The sequence below is a fragment of the Microtus ochrogaster genome, chromosome 7, assembly GCF_000317375.1.
Source record: "Microtus ochrogaster isolate Prairie Vole_2 chromosome 7, MicOch1.0, whole genome shotgun sequence".
NCBI lineage: Eukaryota > Metazoa > Chordata > Mammalia > Rodentia > Cricetidae > Microtus > Microtus ochrogaster.
The window spans coordinates 54,543,594-54,561,980 of record NC_022014.1 but is presented as its reverse complement, the minus strand read 5'-3'; the positions used below and the strand labels follow the sequence as shown (position 1 = coordinate 54,561,980).

The 18,387-nt window shown below is 52.9% G+C and overlaps 1 protein-coding gene across 1 annotated transcript in view; it reads left to right on the top strand.

Annotated features, from left to right (window-relative positions):
• The window catches only part of Fgf18 (fibroblast growth factor 18), a 31,927-nt gene extending 14,946 nt beyond the window's left edge, over window positions 1–16,981 (top strand). The window contains exons 4-5 of the mRNA XM_005350371.2: window positions 9,108–9,214; window positions 16,409–16,981. Coding sequence (XP_005350428.1) covers window positions 9,108–9,214; window positions 16,409–16,675 — 374 coding nt within the window. The 3' untranslated portion in view covers window positions 16,676–16,981. The remainder of the gene's footprint in view (window positions 1–9,107; window positions 9,215–16,408) is intronic.
• The last annotated feature ends 1,406 nt before the right edge of the window (window positions 16,982–18,387 follow it).

Sequence of the window (18,387 nt, the reverse complement as noted above, 5' to 3'; positions counted from 1 at the left end):
TCCTGCACGTGTGCCGAGCCTGCCAGCTTCGCCTTTCTGGGATGGTGCCCTATCGGCCCCTGCCCGTTGCCATCAGGACATGACAACAAGACGAATAATTTCTTGGACCTTTTATCTTGGACACCATTTATTTTCCCACAGCCCCAGGGCAGTACTGACCTCATGGTACGGCCCTGAGTGAGGCAGCTGCACCATACTGGGGGCTGGGCCAGGCTGGGCAGCATGGGCTGGTCCCAGGCCCCAGCACCTCCAGGCCAGCTGCCTCCTCGGCTTCCAGCACAGTCATTCTTCATGGCTCCTCTCCTTTCCTCCTCTTCCTGTTTCGTGCCCCTTCCCCTCTTTGTTTTGCTCCATCCCTGTTCCTCACTGTCCTTCCTTGCTCTGACCACAGCTTCCCTTCTTGCAGGTTTCAGGCCTTCTGGTTCCTGGGGGGACACCCCCAGATGCTAGGCCGTGCAGGGCAGACCCAGGTGGTGGTTTTCCCTGGGATCCTCTGCCCAGTGCTGCCAGGGAAGGGGCAGCTGGCTGGCCAAGCAGGAGGAGGTGCCCTCCTGGGGTGTCCCCGAGCTCACTCTGGCCCCTCCAGGCTGGAGAATACAAGGGGAGGGGGGTCAGACCCTGGTTGAGCCATCTGTCCACACCCTGGGAAGGGAGGCAGGGACTGGGGAGGGAGAGGAGCCCAAAGTGGCCCACACTCTCTGCAGAGCCTGGCCCGCTAGCCAGTTCAATTGGGCCACTCTGTGACCTCCACCAAGCACTTTGCCTTCTCTGTCCCCATTTCTCATTTTGTACAGTGTCGTTAACATGCGCATGGCTCTGAGGGAGGGATCTAGTCAAAATGTCCTCAGTGATCCGTGGGTCAGGGGTGTGCTCTGAGTCCGCCTCCACTCTGACCAGCACCCAGGTGCTTCTGACAGAAGCCCACTTTGATTCTAGAACTGGCCTGGCTTGCCACTCTTCTCGGGCTTCATCCTCTCTCTCAAGGAACATGTTTGCATGATTGTCCAGCCCCCCCCCCCAACACCCAGGGCAACGTGGGGCCTTGCGGGCTGTCGCTGATCCATTTGAATGTCCCATTAGAAACGCAGATGAGGCTGGGAGACCCCATCTGTGAGCCCTGGGAGAGGAAGTGAGACAATGGGGCCCACGGAGGCTTCCAATCTAGATGATCAATACAAATATTATTGGGAGGGTGATTTATGTGACCACGCAGGCAGGAGGATGGGCTGCCTCTCCGCATCAGAGAGCTGCCTTGCTGGGGGAGGGGCAGCGGGGTGCAGGGCACTTCAGAACTTGCTCTGTCTTCTCAGGGCTGGGTCTGGACCACCAGAGTCTTGTGATATCCACTTGGCTTCCCGGCCTTGTGTCGTCTGCTGGACCGGAAGTTCACAGCAGATGTCAAATGGACACCTAGAATCCTCAGCTTCGGGTCTGTCGTCCAAGGCCTGGCCTCTGTGCTGGGTACAGAGGTCTGTGGACCCTCAGATCTTGCTGCTTCTCCATTCTAGTACTTTCTGGAAGGTGGTTTGAGTCAAGAATAAGGTTCTTTTGGACCAGCCGTGGCTGAGGCTGCAGGCTCCTGTTTTCCTTGTCTCCTAGTCTCTGAGTCTGAACCCACGGTCCATTTTCGGTCCACCAGTTCAAAGTGCCACTCTATCGCTTAAAGACTCATGCCACTTAGAATTTAAGTGCTTGGGTCAGCCAGGGTCCTGGGATGGTTCTGCTCAGGAGACACTCCTATCCCCCCACAGTCTCAGGCTGTACTACCTCTATTGTGTACTGAGCTACAGCAGGCATGGTGCCTTGGTCAGGCCAAGCACATTTCATCTAAACACCTAAGATGCTCTCTATCAACACGTCCCTGAGACCTGCCCCTCACTTCCCTGTTCTCTTATCAGGGTCTCACCCCTGCCCTTCCGCTGCTGTGCTTTTCTCTCACGGTCTGGCATCCTGTTCTCTGCTTCCCCACTCTGTCCCTCGGGAGATGCCAGGCTTCTGGGACTGTGCACTGTCTCATCCCCAGGCCTCAGAGCCAGCCACAGAGAGGTGATATCAGCATTGCCTGAATGCAGGGACACATGCGGCATACATCTAAGACCAGGGACAAGCTAGTCAACCCAGGACATCGGGGCAAAAACCTCCTTCCAAGCTTAGGAGGAACCTAACCCGGTGCTCAGGCAGACCCTTCTCCCTTCCTCCTATCTGTTTTTGCCTTGAGAATACAAATATGAACAGACATGACTTCCTCTAGAAACTCATCTAGCATGGGATTTTTGCCTCTCAGCTTAAGCCTCCCACCCTCTGGCCTTGTCCCCAGGGAGCAGCGGCCACCCACGCCTTGTGGATCCCATGTGGGAAGGGCTGTGTTAGCACTACAGCAGGATCCAATATAGTTTCCGATCAATCCAATTGATTTTCTTTTCTTCCCCTCTTCCTTTCTGGTGAGTGTGTGTGGCCTGCAAACCTCCTCAGGGACTTGCAGAGAAAGGGAACTCTGGGCACCTGAGCATGTGTGTATAACAATAACAGGGTGAGGACTCCAGACTACAGCCCCCCCCCCCTTCAGGGGAAAGGGAGAGCAGTGCTGACCTCTTGGTGCTTTTGGTGGCAACAACCTTTCTTCGTGGGAGGATATTGTCTGGGGAGGCCAATAGCACTGTGATGTGGGAATGTGTCAGCCAGTCCCTTATGCACATGGGTCTGCCCAGCCTCTCCCCAGTGTGTGTGTGCGTGCGTGCATGCGTGCGTGTGTGCGTGCGTGTGTGCGTGCGTGCGTGTGTGTGTGTGTGTGTGTGTGTGTGTGTGTGTGTATGCGTGCGCCCACAGCGGGAGAGGATTGGGAGCAACAGGTCCTGGGGCTTTCCCTGGGTACAGGGAGCTCTAACCCATCCTGGCTTTGTTCTCTGAATTGCTTCTCTCTGAAGCAGGTTCCCAGCTCTCTCTGACTCCATTGCCTCTGTATTCCCTTACCATTTCCCGCCCTTCAAACCCACAGTCCGAAAGCGGAGGCCCCGAGTTGCTTTTGGGAAGGCCAGCTTGGGACCTATGCTTCAGTCTGTCTATTCCCCAGGGCCTTTCTTGCCCTTTCTGGTCCACACTGTGCGCCCAGGCTCTGTCCATGCAGCTCAGGTCCGATCCCTGCCTGTCGCAGTGAACTCTGGAGCTGCAGTCTGTCTTCCTGTTTCTACCTTACAGTGTGTCTCTGGGCAAGCGACTCAGCCGCTCTGGTGGCTGCAGGGCCTCAGACTCCCCCGTGTAAACTGCCATCATGGCCCCTGCCTCACAGGGCTGTGAGCCAATAAGACATTCCATGCTCGGACCCCCAACTCACACATGGGATACACATTACAGGTAGTGGCTGTTGTTATCAGTCTCTCTTTTTTGAGTTCAGGCGGGTCTTGAACTTATGATCTTCCTGCCTCAGCCTTCTAGTCTGGTGTCATGTTTATTTGTCTCCAGGCATATCAGAGAAGCAGAGTTGGGAAAAAGACAATGTAAAGCTTTAAGGAAGGAGTTTCCATGTCCCTTCGCCCCGCCTTCTTGGAGGGTTTGGGGGGCCCTCCTTCTTTTCTGTCTGTGACCTGAGTCTAGCCCTCCATGCTCCCATGGGCTTTCCCATCCCCCATGTTGACTCCAGGTGTCCTCTTCAGGGTGACCTGGGGACTCTTCCCATTTCAAGGTTATCTGGAAGTGAAGCTAGGAAGAGGATGAATCCCCTCTGTATTTGTCCCAGGAAAGCAAGGCCAGAGTGAGGAACCCAGCTTGCCCCAGCCAGGGCTTACTCACCTGGGCAAAAGTCCAAGTGGGGCAAGGTGGAGTGGGCAGGTTAAGACCAAGACTTTGGGGCCAGCCTGCCTGGGTTTGATTTAGCCTCATCGTGCATGCATGCTGTTGGAACCCAGTTTCTCCACCTGTGAGATGGGGACAGTGGCAGCTGTGCTGACTCAGAGGATGGATGTCTGCAAGGGTTGAATGAGGTAGTGACTCTGGCCCGGAACATCAGGAGCCTGACAGAGTGTGAGTGACTGTCTTTTCCTAAAGGGGCCAAGAAAGAGGTGGCCTCAGGGTCTCCTCTTCCCGACCCACGTACTTCTTTTGTTGCAGGGATTTTTCTTTGTCACTGTGGCTGGGGCTGTGTGGGTCAGAGTCTAGAGTTCTAACAAGGCCTGGACAGTGTAAGGAGTCCCAGAGACTGGAGTGATGAAGGACATTGAATCAGAGGCTAATTAGACTTGTCATCACCAGCTCTGCACTCTGTAACGTGTCGCCTCACCACCCTGCGTCTTCCCTTAGCTCTTGAATCATGTTAGTCACTGCCGACATCACAAGGCTGTCCATGCACTTGCTGTCATTTAATTAGTGGCCACTTACTGGGAGCCAGGCATGGGCTGGGGTGCTACAAAAAAAGCCTTGCGATTAAAGAGAGCTGTCCTTACCTGCATGGGGCTTACCTGCTGGTGAGGAAGGACACACAGTGAAAACGGTGGCAAATTATGTTAACTTGCTATTATTATTATTATTTGGTTTTGGTTTTTTAAATTTTCTTTTGAGACAGGGTTTGTCACAGAGATCCTCCTGCCTCTGCCTCCCTGATGTGGGATTAAAGGTGTGGGCCACCATGGCCTGGCAACTTGCTATTATTGTAACAAAATATCTGAGGTGGTCAAGTTAAGAAGAAGTAAGGTTTGGAGGCTCAGTCCATGATTGGTTAGCCCCTTGTTTCTGGGCCTGTGGCAAGTCAGAATGTTGGGGCTTGAATGTGTAGGAGAGGAAGCTTGTCTCCTGATGACTGGGAAGTAGACAGAGAGACAGCAGAAAGAGAGGCAAGAAGGGGCGTGTGACCTAACATCCTCCCCTGGACCTCACCTCTGAAAGGGCCTAGTAATGCCAGAGCAGGCAACTAAACCTTCCACACAGGGGCCTTGGGGGGACATTTAAGATTGAAACAATATCAACAGGCAGTTTTAGAGGGCTGGAATAGTGGGCTGCAGAGATGGCTCAGCTGTTAAGAGCATGGGCTGCTCTTCCAGAGGACCCGGGTTCAGTCCCCACCACCCATAAAGGCTGCTGACAACTGTTGCTCCAGTTCCAGGGGTTCCGACACCATCACACAGAGACAAAAACAATGCACAGAAAAAATAAAAAATAAATAGAGCGCTGCAGTGTGGCATGGGAATCGGCATGGGCTGGGCTGGGGAGGGTGGTGCCAACATCAAACAGTACCGTCAGGGAAGGCAGATGTCCTACCTGGTGAAGAGACACATACCATGGCCGTGGCAACTCTTATAAATAAAGCATTTAACTGGGGGCTCGCTTGCGGTTTAGGATCAGAGGTTTAGTTCGTGGTCAGCATGGCAGTAGGCAGGGCAGGTATGGTGCTGGAGAAGTAGTTGAGAGATAACATCCTGATCTGAAGGATGGGAAGGAGACAGAGACAGAGAGTCTCTGAGAGACTGGGCCTGGCATGGGCTTTTGAAACCTAAAAGCCCACCCACAGTGATACACCTCCCACCAGGCCACACACACTCTCACAAGGTCACACCTCTGTATCCTCCTAATCCTTTCAGAGAGCACCACTCCCCAGAGACTGATCATTCAAATGTAGGCACCTGTGGGGGTCGTTCTTAGTCAAACCATAGCATCTCTGAGGAGATGATGTTTGGCCGTCTGGGGGGGGATAAGACTCAACTGTGGGAAGGCTTGGGCAAAGCAGCCTCCAGGTAGAAGGGTAGCAAGCACAAAGGGCCTGCAATGGGAGCCAGGTGTGTCCGAGAGAGCAAGGGAGCCAATGTGCTTGGGAGGGCTGGAAGGAGGGACAGCAGGGACCAGATGATGTGGGTCCTACTGGCGAGCTTGGGTTTCCTCTAAGTTGTTTGAGGATCCTGGGAGGTTTTTCAACAGGGAAGAGATATAATTGGTGTGTGTGTGTGTGTGTGTGTGTGTGTGTGTGTGTGTGTGTAGACAAGGGTCAACTTCGTGTCTTCCTTCAATTGCTCTCTATCTTTAATTTTGAGAAACAGTTTCTTAACTGAGCCTGGAGGTCACTGATCGGCTGGACTGTTTGGCCTGTGAGCTTTGTGAGTCTCCCCAGTAACAGGAGGGTTTGTAGATTTTACGTGGGTTGCCAGGGATCCAAATTCAGGTCCTCACGCTACGTGGTAGGTCCTTTACCGACAGAAGCACCTTCTCAGCCTCCTCGATCTTTTTGAAGGACATTTTCAGCTGACGTGTGGAGGGAAGACTAGTGAGGGCCAGAGTGGCCGAGGAAGGTGGCTGTGGAGCTGTACAGGTTGGCGGGGGAGGAGTGGCAAGACAGTGTCATTCCCCCAGGCCAGCTGCAGGCCCTGTCCATGGAACTGAGCCAGGGTGAGGGGCCTGCTCCTCAGAGCTGCATCTTTGGAGCTTGGCTCTCAGAAGCGGGTGGAGGATGAGGAGGACCAGGGAGGCTCTGGAGCAGATCTAGCTTGGGTGGAGTGTCTGTTCCTATTTCTCTCCTCCTGCCGCTGCCGCTGCTGCTGCTGCTGCTGCCGCTGCTGGTCTATTACTCCCCAAAGACTTTACATAATTCTGGCCTGACTTCCGCCTCATTATGTCATTCTCTGAGTGGAGTCTAGGTCACTCTACTGCATGCTGTGGTCAGGGTGGGTAGCTCAGACCCTGCCCGGCCTGAATGGGGGTGGTCTGGCCTCTGGAGGGCGGAGTTGAACTGCAGCCCTAACCTCTCTGCCCCAGACCCTTTGGATGTCTGTACCCACCCCCAGGATGCGGTGGGATAGGGTGGGGGATGGCCAGGGTCCTTGTTTCTGAGAGGTGGGCCAATGTTAGGAGTGGCTTTCAGAGCCAGCCAACCCTGCAGTTAGTCCTCCTGCTGGGCTGTCGCTAGGCACCTCACTTTCCCTGAGCAATGAGGACTGGGACGGCTTACTTCATGTGGATGTGGGGAAGCTTTAACTGTATCCTACGGAAGCAGATCTTGTCCATAGAGGACATATGGGGGGGGGGGGGTTGAACAGTGTCCTGGGCCCCGTCCCCATTCTTCCATGAATGACAATCTCCCTACTCCCAGCAGAGTCTGCTCTTCTTCTGGATTTGACTCCAGGGTTCCAGAAAGAACTAGAATGGGGCTGAACTGCACTGCCTTGCACCAGGGAGGAAACTGAGGCTCAGGCAGGGGTGTGGTGATCTATCTGCTTAGGATTCAGTGCGGATGGCAACAGACCCGAGGGTGTTTTCGGATGCCCTGTCTCGTGTGGGATGCCTGTCTGTGCCGGGGGAAGACTGAGCAGGTTCAGAGCAGGGGCAGGGCCTCAGGAAGCAGGCTCCCTTCCACGCTCAGGAAACGTGGGCTTGGCCTCTGGGTGCCCTTTTCTTCCAGGAAAAGTTCAACTTTGCAGCTTTTAGGTTAGTGAGCTTCCCCTCTGGACCTCTAGAACAAGGCTACATGCTACAGGTCTCCCGGGCCCTGTGAGGGGTCAATACAATTCTCCCCAGTTCACTGGCAAAAACCCTGTGGCTCAGGGCCACACGTAAGTCAAGCAGGGCCGTGTGTGTGTGTGTGTGTGTGTGTGTGTGTGTGTCTGTGTGTCTGTGTGTGTGTGTGTATCAAGTCCATATTTAGGCATACCAGACCCTTGCCTTCTCCATATACATGCAGCCCCCATTGAAGCTTCTAGAACTTTCTCACTTTGGGAGGACTGAGATTTGCCAGGAGACGGGAGAAGGCTGGGGAGCTACTGTGACTTTCTCTCCGGGACTCCAGTGAGTGGAGAAGAGGAATGAGGGCAAGCAGGGTACATCCAGGCCTTGTTCATATTCCTAACTCAGTGTTTACTGGGGGTGGGGGAAGGCGGAAAGAAGAATGTGCTCCACCTTGCTCCCAGAATTACAAAATTCTTGTTAGGTCTTTAAATTTTATGTAAATTCTTTTTTTAAGGTGGGAATCATATTTTAATTAGAAGTGGTGTCAAAGGAGGGCTAGATTAATTATAGAAACCCTATGTTCCAGGTGGTTTCAATTTTCACAGCAGGGCACTAGGGCCTATATTTGTAAATGTTTTTTATTAAAATCATACCTAGTGTATTTTAGGGGCACCGAGGTACACTCCTTGTGGCTCCATAGATACCGTACTCAGGAATTTGGGGCTATGATTATGGAGAAGCGAGTCCCTTGTCACTGAAATGAAACTTTTGTAGCTGAGGGAGGGGCAGGTGCTGGAAGGGAAGGGTCACAGCCAAAGAAAACAGCCTTGGGGGAGGGGAGTGGTGAAGGAGATTAGGTCATGGGGGTTCAAGACCCAGGGACGAGTGAGAGCTCACCCCAAGTCACACCGAATCCTACAGGGGGAAATGTGGACTGGCTAAAGGAACATCACTGGTGCCTTTGTCTGCCAGGGGTTTAGGGGAGCAGTGTGGACCCCTCCATCCTGATGCTGAGGCATGAGTGGGCTCTGGTCCTGGGGGTGGGAGAATTGGGTCCTGACCAGACTTCTATGCTCTTGAAAGTAGTTACCCAGCAGTTTTGATGGCCTCAGTCAGCGGAAGGGAGATTCTGAACATAGACTCTTTCCCAGGGGTGTGGCACCTTCACCTCTGTGTCTTCCTGTGTCAAGTGGCCAGGTCAAAGGTGCCAAAACTGCATTAGTAGGGAGCCAGATGTTTGCCCTTGGGGGAAAGGACATCTGACCTAACTTTTGAAGGAAACAGCATGAGGTCCCAAAGGCTTTCTCCCCCCCCACCCCCTCCCCCGTGTGTGTGTGTGTGTGTGTGTGTGTGTGTGTGTGTGTTCCCTTGGTTACTTCTCTGGGTATTCTGTGTGACTGTTGGTCCCACTATGGAGAGTGGAATTGAGGGGCTCGTAGGTGTATGAGGGGGACAGGTCACAGACAAAGTTCTCTCAGACTGGATCATAGGGGAAGTGGCAGCAGAGTCCCGTCCCCCCCCAATCCCAGAGTCAGGGTGTTCTCATGGGACCAACCAGAATCCTCTATGTTTGACTTTGGGAAAATGAGGGACCAGGGGGAAAGTCAAGGAGCGTGTTGCTTGGTCTTTAGATTATACCATTGCCTCTGGTTCAAAAGTTTGTCTTATTCTCCTTCTGCCTTTCGAAGCCCAGCTCCTAGTGGAGACAGATACCTTCGGGAGTCAAGTCCGGATCAAGGGCAAGGAGACTGAGTTCTACCTGTGCATGAACCGAAAAGGCAAGCTCGTGGGGAAGGTGAGTGATGAAACCCTGGGTGCTTGGGGCTCCATTCAGCCAGCTCTGGAGATGGGGCAAAGCACAACCGTGGTCCTGTTAGCCCTACCTGGAATGCAGGTCTGGGGTATATACGGATGAGAGAGATCAGCACCCGATGGTATCTCTTCCCGTGGCTGTGGGTTTTGTTTTGGTGCCTGCAGCAGTCAGGTTGGGATATTTATGGCTGCCTCTTGGTGCCACGAGCCCTAGACTCTGCTGGAAAAGGATGCGGAGTTCTGGTTTGTTCTATAGGGAGGAACCCTTGGGGCAGCCAGCTCTTGTGCTCCTGGTGTCTGGGAACGGAGAACCTGCAGCCCATGGGCTGTGCCTGCAGGGGTCATCTCAACAATCCTCAGAGGTTGGCAGCAGCAGAAGTCTCTGGAAGCAGTCACTCCTCAGAGCTGGGGCTCTCTGTTCTTTCAGTTCAGGAAGACTTTATTACTTTGGAACAGGCCAGAGAACCGCAAGTGTTGAATTAGCGCACATGCGTTTGGGACGTGTGCACCCACTTGCTGGATTTGGATGCTTCTGGAAGGCTACCCTTCATCTTTCCGCTTTCCGTTCACGCACTTCTTTGTGAGGGTCCTGGGCTTGTTTCTTCCAGAGGCTCAAGAGGAAGATGGCACCCACGGTAGCTCTTTAGTGAAGTCACCTGTCTGTTCTCTGCTCTCTTCAGGGTCTTTCCCTGCTTCTAAGCTGAACTGAGGGTGAAGTCTGTCTGGACTGGTGTCATGGCAGGTGGGCCTCTGCTTAGGAACAAGGTCCTGGGGGAAATTGGTTCCATGATACCTTGTCAGTGTAAGGGGAGAATGATCAGTCTTGTTGAAGTAATATTTGATTTCTTGAGCCTTTAGTTCTTTTTCCCTCTGTCCCCTTATCCCTGGGTCGAGGACCAAGGTTGACACACGGATAATGACAACTTCCTTTAGATTGAACACCTGCTGTCTCCCAGGCATTGGGCAAAAAATACTTGCAGATAATTTTGGCAGGTTGGCACCACTGCCATTCCCATTTCACAGATGGGAAAGCTGAGGGCTGTCTACATCCCTGGGCACTTGTCCCAAGTCCCATACTAGCCCTAGGCGGGATTCAAAGCTGGGTTGGAAAGGGAAAGATTCCAGCCACACACCCATACCAACCAAACTGCAAAATAATAGTAATCCGAAGAGCGTTGGGATGCCGAGGAGTGGTTTCAATTAGTGATTCACTTTCCGCCGTCGCAGGCCGGCCGGCGAGGGGGTCCCTCAGTGGCTGGGGCGTCGGGCAGGGGCGGGTGCCGGGTCCCCTGGCCCAGCCTGTCGCGTCTTGGCCGGCAGTTTCCTGCGGCGGCGGCCCAGCCCCGCGTCAGGCGCTTTGTTCTGCTGCCCGCCTGGGCCTCCTCCCAGACCAACCTGCTTTGGGTTTGAGCCTCGGTTTTCCCCTTCGCTCCCTCTGTGCCCAGTGCCTGCGCAGCCCGGTGCTGCCTCCCTGCCTGCCTTCGTTCTTCCCGGCATCCTGACCCCCGTAGTGCCATCATGGGGTCAAGGAGAATGACAGGCCCCCTTGGGCTGCAGCCCTGCAGCCTGCCTCCTGCCGGCTGGCCGCTGAGTCACCGCTTCCACAGGAGCCGGTTCCGATATTTCCTGCCCCCTTGCCCTCACTCCCGTCATTAATATTGGTGAGGGTTCAGCTGGCTCAAGGCACAACAGCGAAGCTGGCTGGGTCTCCTTGACTCTCCACCTCTGCGCCCTCCTAGCCAAACTGCGTCCACCACCCTTTTGGTCCCAGGGGTTTGGTGCCACCCCCCCTTCCCCCGGACCTGTGGTGGGGTGGGAATCACCCTTTTGGTAGGCTGTCTATGGCATACTCCCTGCTCACTCAGACCCCATCCTGGAGGGGAGAGTCCCCTCTTTAATGACTGGGTGTGTCTCCCTCCTCCTCACAGTCTCAGAGCTCTCCAGATCTTGCTGCCCCAACCTTTATTGCCTTGCTTGGGAAACTTCAGGCCCCAGCCGAACTTCCCCTCCTCCGCTAGACCAGCTTAGGGCTCAGCTGAGCTTCTCTATATTCCTGGAAACCTATGCCCCAGGCTCTCTGAACTGTTCACACCCATTCCTGGACGCAGATTTAGGGCTCCCTATGTGAGCCTTCCCAGCGCTATCCTTGCTTCATGGACCTGGCTCTTTTTCCTGGCTCACCTTCTGGGTCTCTATTCTTCCCGGCCCCCCCCCCCCCCCGTTAGCTCACTGTCCTCCCACAGCTGTCCCTGCCCCCACTCATTCACCTTGTCCTCCGGTCTGCGTGGAGCATGCAGCGCCTGAGGGGCACGGGCACAACACAGAAGCAGGAATTATGATGCCCACCAGGTCAGGGAGCCTGGTGCCCTGACCCACTATGTTCTGTCCCACTGATCCTTGGATCCTCATCTGTAAGGCGGACTCATGCAGTCATTTAAGCAGGCAGTGTCCGAGTGTTAGTCTCTTCTTCCTTCCCCTTTCAAAGACAGGTTTATTTTATTTTATTTTTTTGAGACGTGGTCTCTTCCCCTGTGGGCTGTTCTGGAACTCTGGAATTCCCTGTGTAACTAAGGCTGACCACGGACTTCTGATCCCCCTGCCTCTACCTCCTGAGTGCAGAGATTGGAAGCATGCATGCATAACTCCCCCTGATTCATGTGGAGCTGAGCATGCACCCCGAGTTCTGTGCGTGTGAGACAGGAACTATATGGACGGAACTATACCCCCAGCCCGAAGCTAGGCCTTGGCATCACTTTGACACCCATGGGACCTCTGGCCTCTGCTGTCTTGGAGTGCGTTTAGCAGGATGCTTTCCCCCTTCCTGTGGCTTATGGGTACCAGCCTTGCACATCTGGCCAGAGCAGGGTCATGCGCTGAGCCCTGAAAACAACTGTTTTAGATGCACTAGTCATCTAAATGACTACTAGATGCTGTAGACATTCCCTCTATTTGTCTAGGAGCCTGCACGCTCTGGTAGCCTGCTCCCAACCACCTCTCCGAGCCTACCCACTGGGCCAGAAGGTAGCATAGTCCAGAAAGAATTGCCCAGCATATCCTATCATGGCCAATCAGCACGCCCTCGTCTGCCCGCACCCCACCTGTCCTTTTGGGAGTAAGACCTCAGAGTCTTTCAGGGCAGGGGATTAAGGTCACTTTGGTTCTAAGTCACTGAAAAACTGTTTCAGCAGAAAGGGATCTCCCACCCCCCCGCCCCCGCCACCCCAGTAGATCTAAAATCTGTAGTGTTAGGTGAGGTGTGATTGCGTGATGTCATCAGGATTCAGGTCACATAGGACTGTGAGTATCAGTGGAAGTAAGGGGGCGGGAAGTGGGGCTGGAGGAGAAGGAGAAGGGCTGATCTGCACTAACCTCCCAAGGCTCCCAGGTGCTAAGGTTACTCTAAAAGCTAGTAAGCTAGTGCCCCTGCTTGCTTTGCCTTAGCCAGCAGAGTCCGAAGTTCTGAGGTTCGGCCCAAGCTTTGATTATCTATCTATCTATCTATCTATCTATCTATCTATCTATCTATCTATCTATCTATCTATCTATAATGTCAGTGTAAGTGACGTATGGTCATAGAAGGGGTCAGAAACAGAGGCAATGGTCAAACTCAGGTGCAGCCTGCTGTCAGCCTCTGGGCCTTTCTGGCTGAGCCCATGGTGGAGAACCTATGCTCCTCATTGGTTCCTTCTCGTTCCCAAGAGCCCCTCTGTGCCTGTGGTGTTGACCAGTCCAGAGCCCAGCTTCCCAGCCCTCTGAACATAGTGAACATAGATATGTACTGAGCATACATGCCTGCTCTGTGCTAGACTATTGCACTCCAACATTTTTCTTCATGCCCATGTTTTACTATGTGCCCAATGCGACTTCATGGAGGTGAGGCGTTTTGGTGGCCATCACCCACTCTGCCTCTTCTCTTCTCCCCCATGGACTTCTCCAAGACTAGACATGAGACAAGTACACCAGGGGCCATTTTCCATCGCCATGACCTTGGGCAAGCCCCTTTGCCTCTTTTAGCTGTTTTCCTTTCTCTAGGCAGAGTCAGTCTCAATGACTTAAGAGGGTGAAATGACATAATGGATGTGGGAATGTCTGGCCTGTGGTCAGCGATCAATACTGAATGAATGAGTAGGGAGAGCAAGTGGGCCAGGAGAACTCTCAAGCCCTCAGCTTGCTCCGTCTCCTTGACTCTCCTTGCGAGTCCTTCTGGAAGGCCATCTGAGAGACACTACAAGGGGTTTGAAAGCAGATTCTCTTTCAGGCCCTTTCATGTGATATCCACTCACCCCAATCCATCTTGGTAAGGCTCTCTTTTGTTTGACTATAAACCCCATCTTTGCCTGTGCTCAGCTCCTAGTCAGAAGCAATTCTGGTCTCAGGGAGCTCTTGGACTAAGGAGGAGGCAGGTGGATGCAGAGTACTCCGTTGGTGGGTACCCAGGGACTTCCAAAGATGGAGCGTGTGAACTAGTAGGATTCTAAGTGCAGATGCTTAGTACACGTCTAAATTTACTTCAGAGGACTGGGAGGCTGGGCTCTGGGCTGGTTCCAACACCACAGGGCACAGAGGGGCTCTTGGGAACCAGTGGTGGAGCCATGGATGAGTAGATTCTCCACTATGGACTTGCAAGAAAGGCTAAGAGGCTAACGGTAGGCTGTACCTGAGTTTGACCATTGCCTCTTGAGGGAAGGGAAGGCGTTGCCTGGAGAGTGAAGCAGCAATCAGGGGATGCTTCCCAGAGGAGGCAATTACAGAGCAGGGCTTTAAAGTACAGAAACAGGACAGTTGTTGTTCTGGTTGCTCTAACTTTGGTGAAGGTCATATAGAGAGTTGGATGAGGGGCTTCTAGACCTTTCCATGAGAGACCTAAAGCCAAGAGATCACTGGCCTCACTGCCTTACACGTGTTTGTCTACCCCCCCTTTACTGTCTTACTATCTTACCCAGGCTGTCCTGGGCATCACGTGCGTCTTGAGCCTCCCCACTGTCTGTTCTGAAGCCGGCTTGGAAGCAGCATTTCCCAGAGTTTCTCTACCCAGCATTTCTGCAGAGTTCAGCACTCTGTCTGCAGGGACTAGGCTTGCCCTCCTCTCAAAGGTGAATGTCCCTGGAAGCTTCGGCCAGTTTTCCACTTCAAACAAAAGGCTGGAACCCGTACCTCGGTCTCCACACACAGCCAGACCGCTGGGCTTCCAACTTGGCTGAGCGGCCGTCCGGAACGAGGAGTGGGCCCGGCCTAAATTTGGAGATGTTAGCTGGAAACTTGTGCTGCTAGGTTAGCCTGTCCAAGTTTGCGTTTCCCACTCTCTCCGGTCGGGTAGAGCGGTGGCTGCTCCAGACGGGGGCCGCAAAGTCTTTTGTTCAGAGCGATCCCAGCAGAGCCACCTGCCCTTCAGGAACGACCTGGAGAGTCCCGTTGTGTGTCAGACTCATTTACCAGTGTCCTTCCTCCCAGAATGTCATTGTACTCTTTTGTCTGGTAAGGAATCTGAGGTTTGGAGGAAGAACTTGGCCACCCTGAGGTCACAGGATGTGCTAGGGTTCATTTGGCTTTTGGCTCCAAAGTCAGTGCTCGTTGCCCCGCCTATCTGGTCTCTCCAGATTTAGAGACCCCAGGGCCCCCTCACGCAGCCTGTGGAGTCTGGCCACGCTACGTCTTATTTTTGGATGGTTTCTAGCTTGCTTCATACCAAGTAGTAAAGTGTGCTGCATCCCACATCGAGTGTGGTTTGTGTTGAACTGTGTCACGGAAGGGTTGACCGGCCGACTCAACGTCAGATTTTATGCAGATCTGCCAGGACCCATTTCTCCTACAAATGATAGACTAAAACATCAGCTGAGTTAAAGGAAATGAAACATTGTTGGCCCACATGCTAGTGAGGTAATGTGACCTGCAGAAGCAGCTGGGTCCAGAGCCCGAATGTAGTGACCAGGGCTCTGTGGTTTCTTCATTCTCTTGCTTGGCCTTGTTTCCTCGGGGCTGGCATTGCTACCCAGCAGGATTTCCGTTTTATGTTGGTAAAATGGCTGCCCTCATTTCAGCCTTACAAATACCTCAAGTTTAAACCCATCTTTTTTGGGGGGTGGCGTGGGGGCTTGGCAGTTGAACCCACACAGTACTCTGATTGGTGGGGCAGGGTCACATGTCAGCAAGGGGCTACGATTTGATTGGTTAGCTCTAGGTCTGTTGCTCAAGTAGGGATGAAGGAGAAGACCGTGGTGTGGGCTTCTGCAAGACAGTGGGACTCAGCTCCCTGAGCAAAAGACCTAGGAAGATGTGAGGGTCTGTAACATAAGTACATTTGCATATAAGGAAGCAGAGATGAGGCCTTTGTGCTGCGCTGTCCCAGCCCCTGCCCCATCCCCGGCCATCCTAGAGCTGCCAACTCCTTCCTTCCTTCCTTCCTTCCTTCCTTCCTTCCTTCCTTCCTTCCTTCCTTCCTTTTTTCTTTTCTTTCTTTTTCTCTCTCTCCTTTCCTCTCTCCCTCCCTCCTTTCCTCCTTCCTTCCTTCCTTCCTTCCTTCCTTCCTTCCTTCCTTCCTTCCTTCCTTCCTTCCTTTTTTCTTTTCTTTCTTTTTCTCTCTCTCCCTCTCCGTCCCTCACTCCTTCCTTTTCTTTTCTTTTTTTGTTTGTTTGCTTTGTTTTTTCAAGACAGTCTCTGTGAAACAGTCCTGGCTGTCTTGGAACTCTCACTCTGTAGACCAGGCTGGCCTCGAACTCATAGGGATCCGCCCACCAGCCCGCCTCTGCCTTCCAAGTGGTGGGATTAAAGACACGCACTCCCCTGCTGCCTCCACTTTCTTTTCTCTTTGTTTTCTCCTCCAGGCAAAGGCTTCCTGCTGGGCTTTAGTCCCAGCTCCCCAATCTTCTCCTAGGCCCATCCCTGGAATGCTTGTGAAGCCTAGTTTTAAGCAGAGGCCTTCTTGGTATCTGATCACTTACCATGTTCCCAAGGCATGTGTGCTCACGCCTGTGTTCAACCCCTTCCCTTGAGGCTACACTTGCTGGTTCTGTGAGTCTGGGAGCTGAGTGAAGCCCCTCTGAATATGGGGGCTAGAGGTGCAATGGACCCCCCGTACTCACTACCATCACTGCGGTTGTGTGTAATGTCTATTGTAGCACACTTACCAGGGATCCTTGACTCTCCTTTCTTTGACTCTCCTTCTCTCTCTCTCCTGCAGCCTGATGGTACCAGCAAGGAGTGTGTGTTCATTGAGAAGGTTCTGGAAAACAACTACACAGCCCTGATGTCAGCCAAGTACTCAGGCTGGTACGTGGGCTTCACCAAGAAGGGGAGGCCTCGCAAGGGTCCCAAGACCCGGGAGAACCAGCAAGACGTGCACTTCATGAAGCGTTACCCCAAGGGACAGGCCGAACTGCAGAAGCCCTTCAAGTATACCACCGTCACCAAGCGTTCCCGGCGGATCCGCCCTACTCACCCTGGCTAGGTCCGGCCACACTCATCCCTAGAGAACTACATCAGAGGAATATTTTTACACGAAAAATAAGGAAGAATCTCTATTTTTGTACATTGTGTTTAAAAAGAAGAGAAAAACTGAACCTAAAGTCTTGGGGGGGCCGGGGCGATAGGATTCTACCATTGACCTGAACCCCATGACAAAGGACTCACGAAAGGGGACTGCTGTCAACCCACAGGTGCTTGCCTCTCTCTAGGGCGTGACAACTCAAAACTCATCCCCAGAATGAGAAAACTGACGCAGCAAGAAACCAAAGTCCTTTTCCCCAAAGGTTCTGAAAGCAAAAAAAAAAAAAAAAAAAAAAAACAGAAAGGGAAAAAAAGAAAGAAAGAAAAAGAAAAGTAGCGCCCCTCTCTCACCTCAGCCCCCCTCCCTGCCCCTCTCCCGGCCCTAGACTCCAACAAGAATCGCTCTCTGGTTTGCAGTCATTTATTTATTGTCCACTGCAAGCTGTCCCGCGACACCGCGCAGGGAAGGCGCCCCTGAGAATTCTCCGCGCCTCGACCTTCCGACGACAGACGCCTCGTCCAATCATGGTGGCCTGCCTTGCCCGCAGTTCTGGAGGATGCTGCTATGGACCTTCCGTGACTCACGTGACCTAGTACACCAATGATAAGGGAATATTTTAAAACCAGCTATATTATATATATTATATATATAAGCTATTTATTTCACCTCTCTGTATATTGCAGTTTCATGAACCAAGTATTACTGCCTCAACAATTAAAAACAACCCACAAATTATTTAAAAAAAAACAAAACGGTGAGGCGTGTTGTTGTGGTTGGGGGCAAAGCTCCGGCGGAGCAGTCTCTTTGTGCTGAGGGCTGGGTGGTGAGCATTCGTTCACCACCGTGGTTGTGTACTGGGGGCACTATAGTCTAGGCACTGAGCCTGCCACCTCAGGGCAGATGGGAATCTGTTTCAAGTTCAGAGAAATCACTTCTTCAGTGTCCTTGATAGGGGGATCGACTCAGACCTTTGCTCCTAGACCTGTGTTGACACAGCCTCCACTCTAGTCTGGGCCCTGGGGATTTACCCAGTCCCTGGGAAACTTCTCCTTTAGCAATTCAGATTCATGGCTTCATTGATGTGTTTATCCATTTATCATTGATTAACCATTTTTGCTAAGTGTTGGGAATCCATCAAAGAAGAGTTTATGAATTAATTCCACAGTGTTTGGTCAAACTCAGGCTGGATTGGAGGTCAGTTCCATCCTTGGAGTTTTTCTCCTGTGCTGTGACTCTAGGGAGCCCATTTCCTGAGGCTTGGAGTGAGGTGTGTAGCCAGGCCTTTTCCCTCCTGCTGGAAGGGAACCCTGAGCCTTCCGGTCACCCTCCTCCCTTGGAATTCCTGTAGAGACTGACAGGAGGGGTCCCATGTCGGGCGGGGATTTGGGGAGAGAAGTCTTGTGGTCAGGGAGGGCCTCGGGTGGCTTCTGAAAAGTTGCCCTGAACTCTGGACAGGGCATTATGACATACGTATCACCTTCACCCCCTCCCCGGCTCCTGCCATTTCTGGGAGGCCCTCTTGGTGCCCAGTGGGGTGGGGAGTTCTGTGATTGTTCCAATTGTAGATGTAGTTTATGGTAAGAAGCATAAAACTGGTTGGCTAAGATCACCGAATAAGACAGAGGCAGGGCAGGCACCTTCTGATGCCCTCTGCCTCCTTCCACATTTGACAG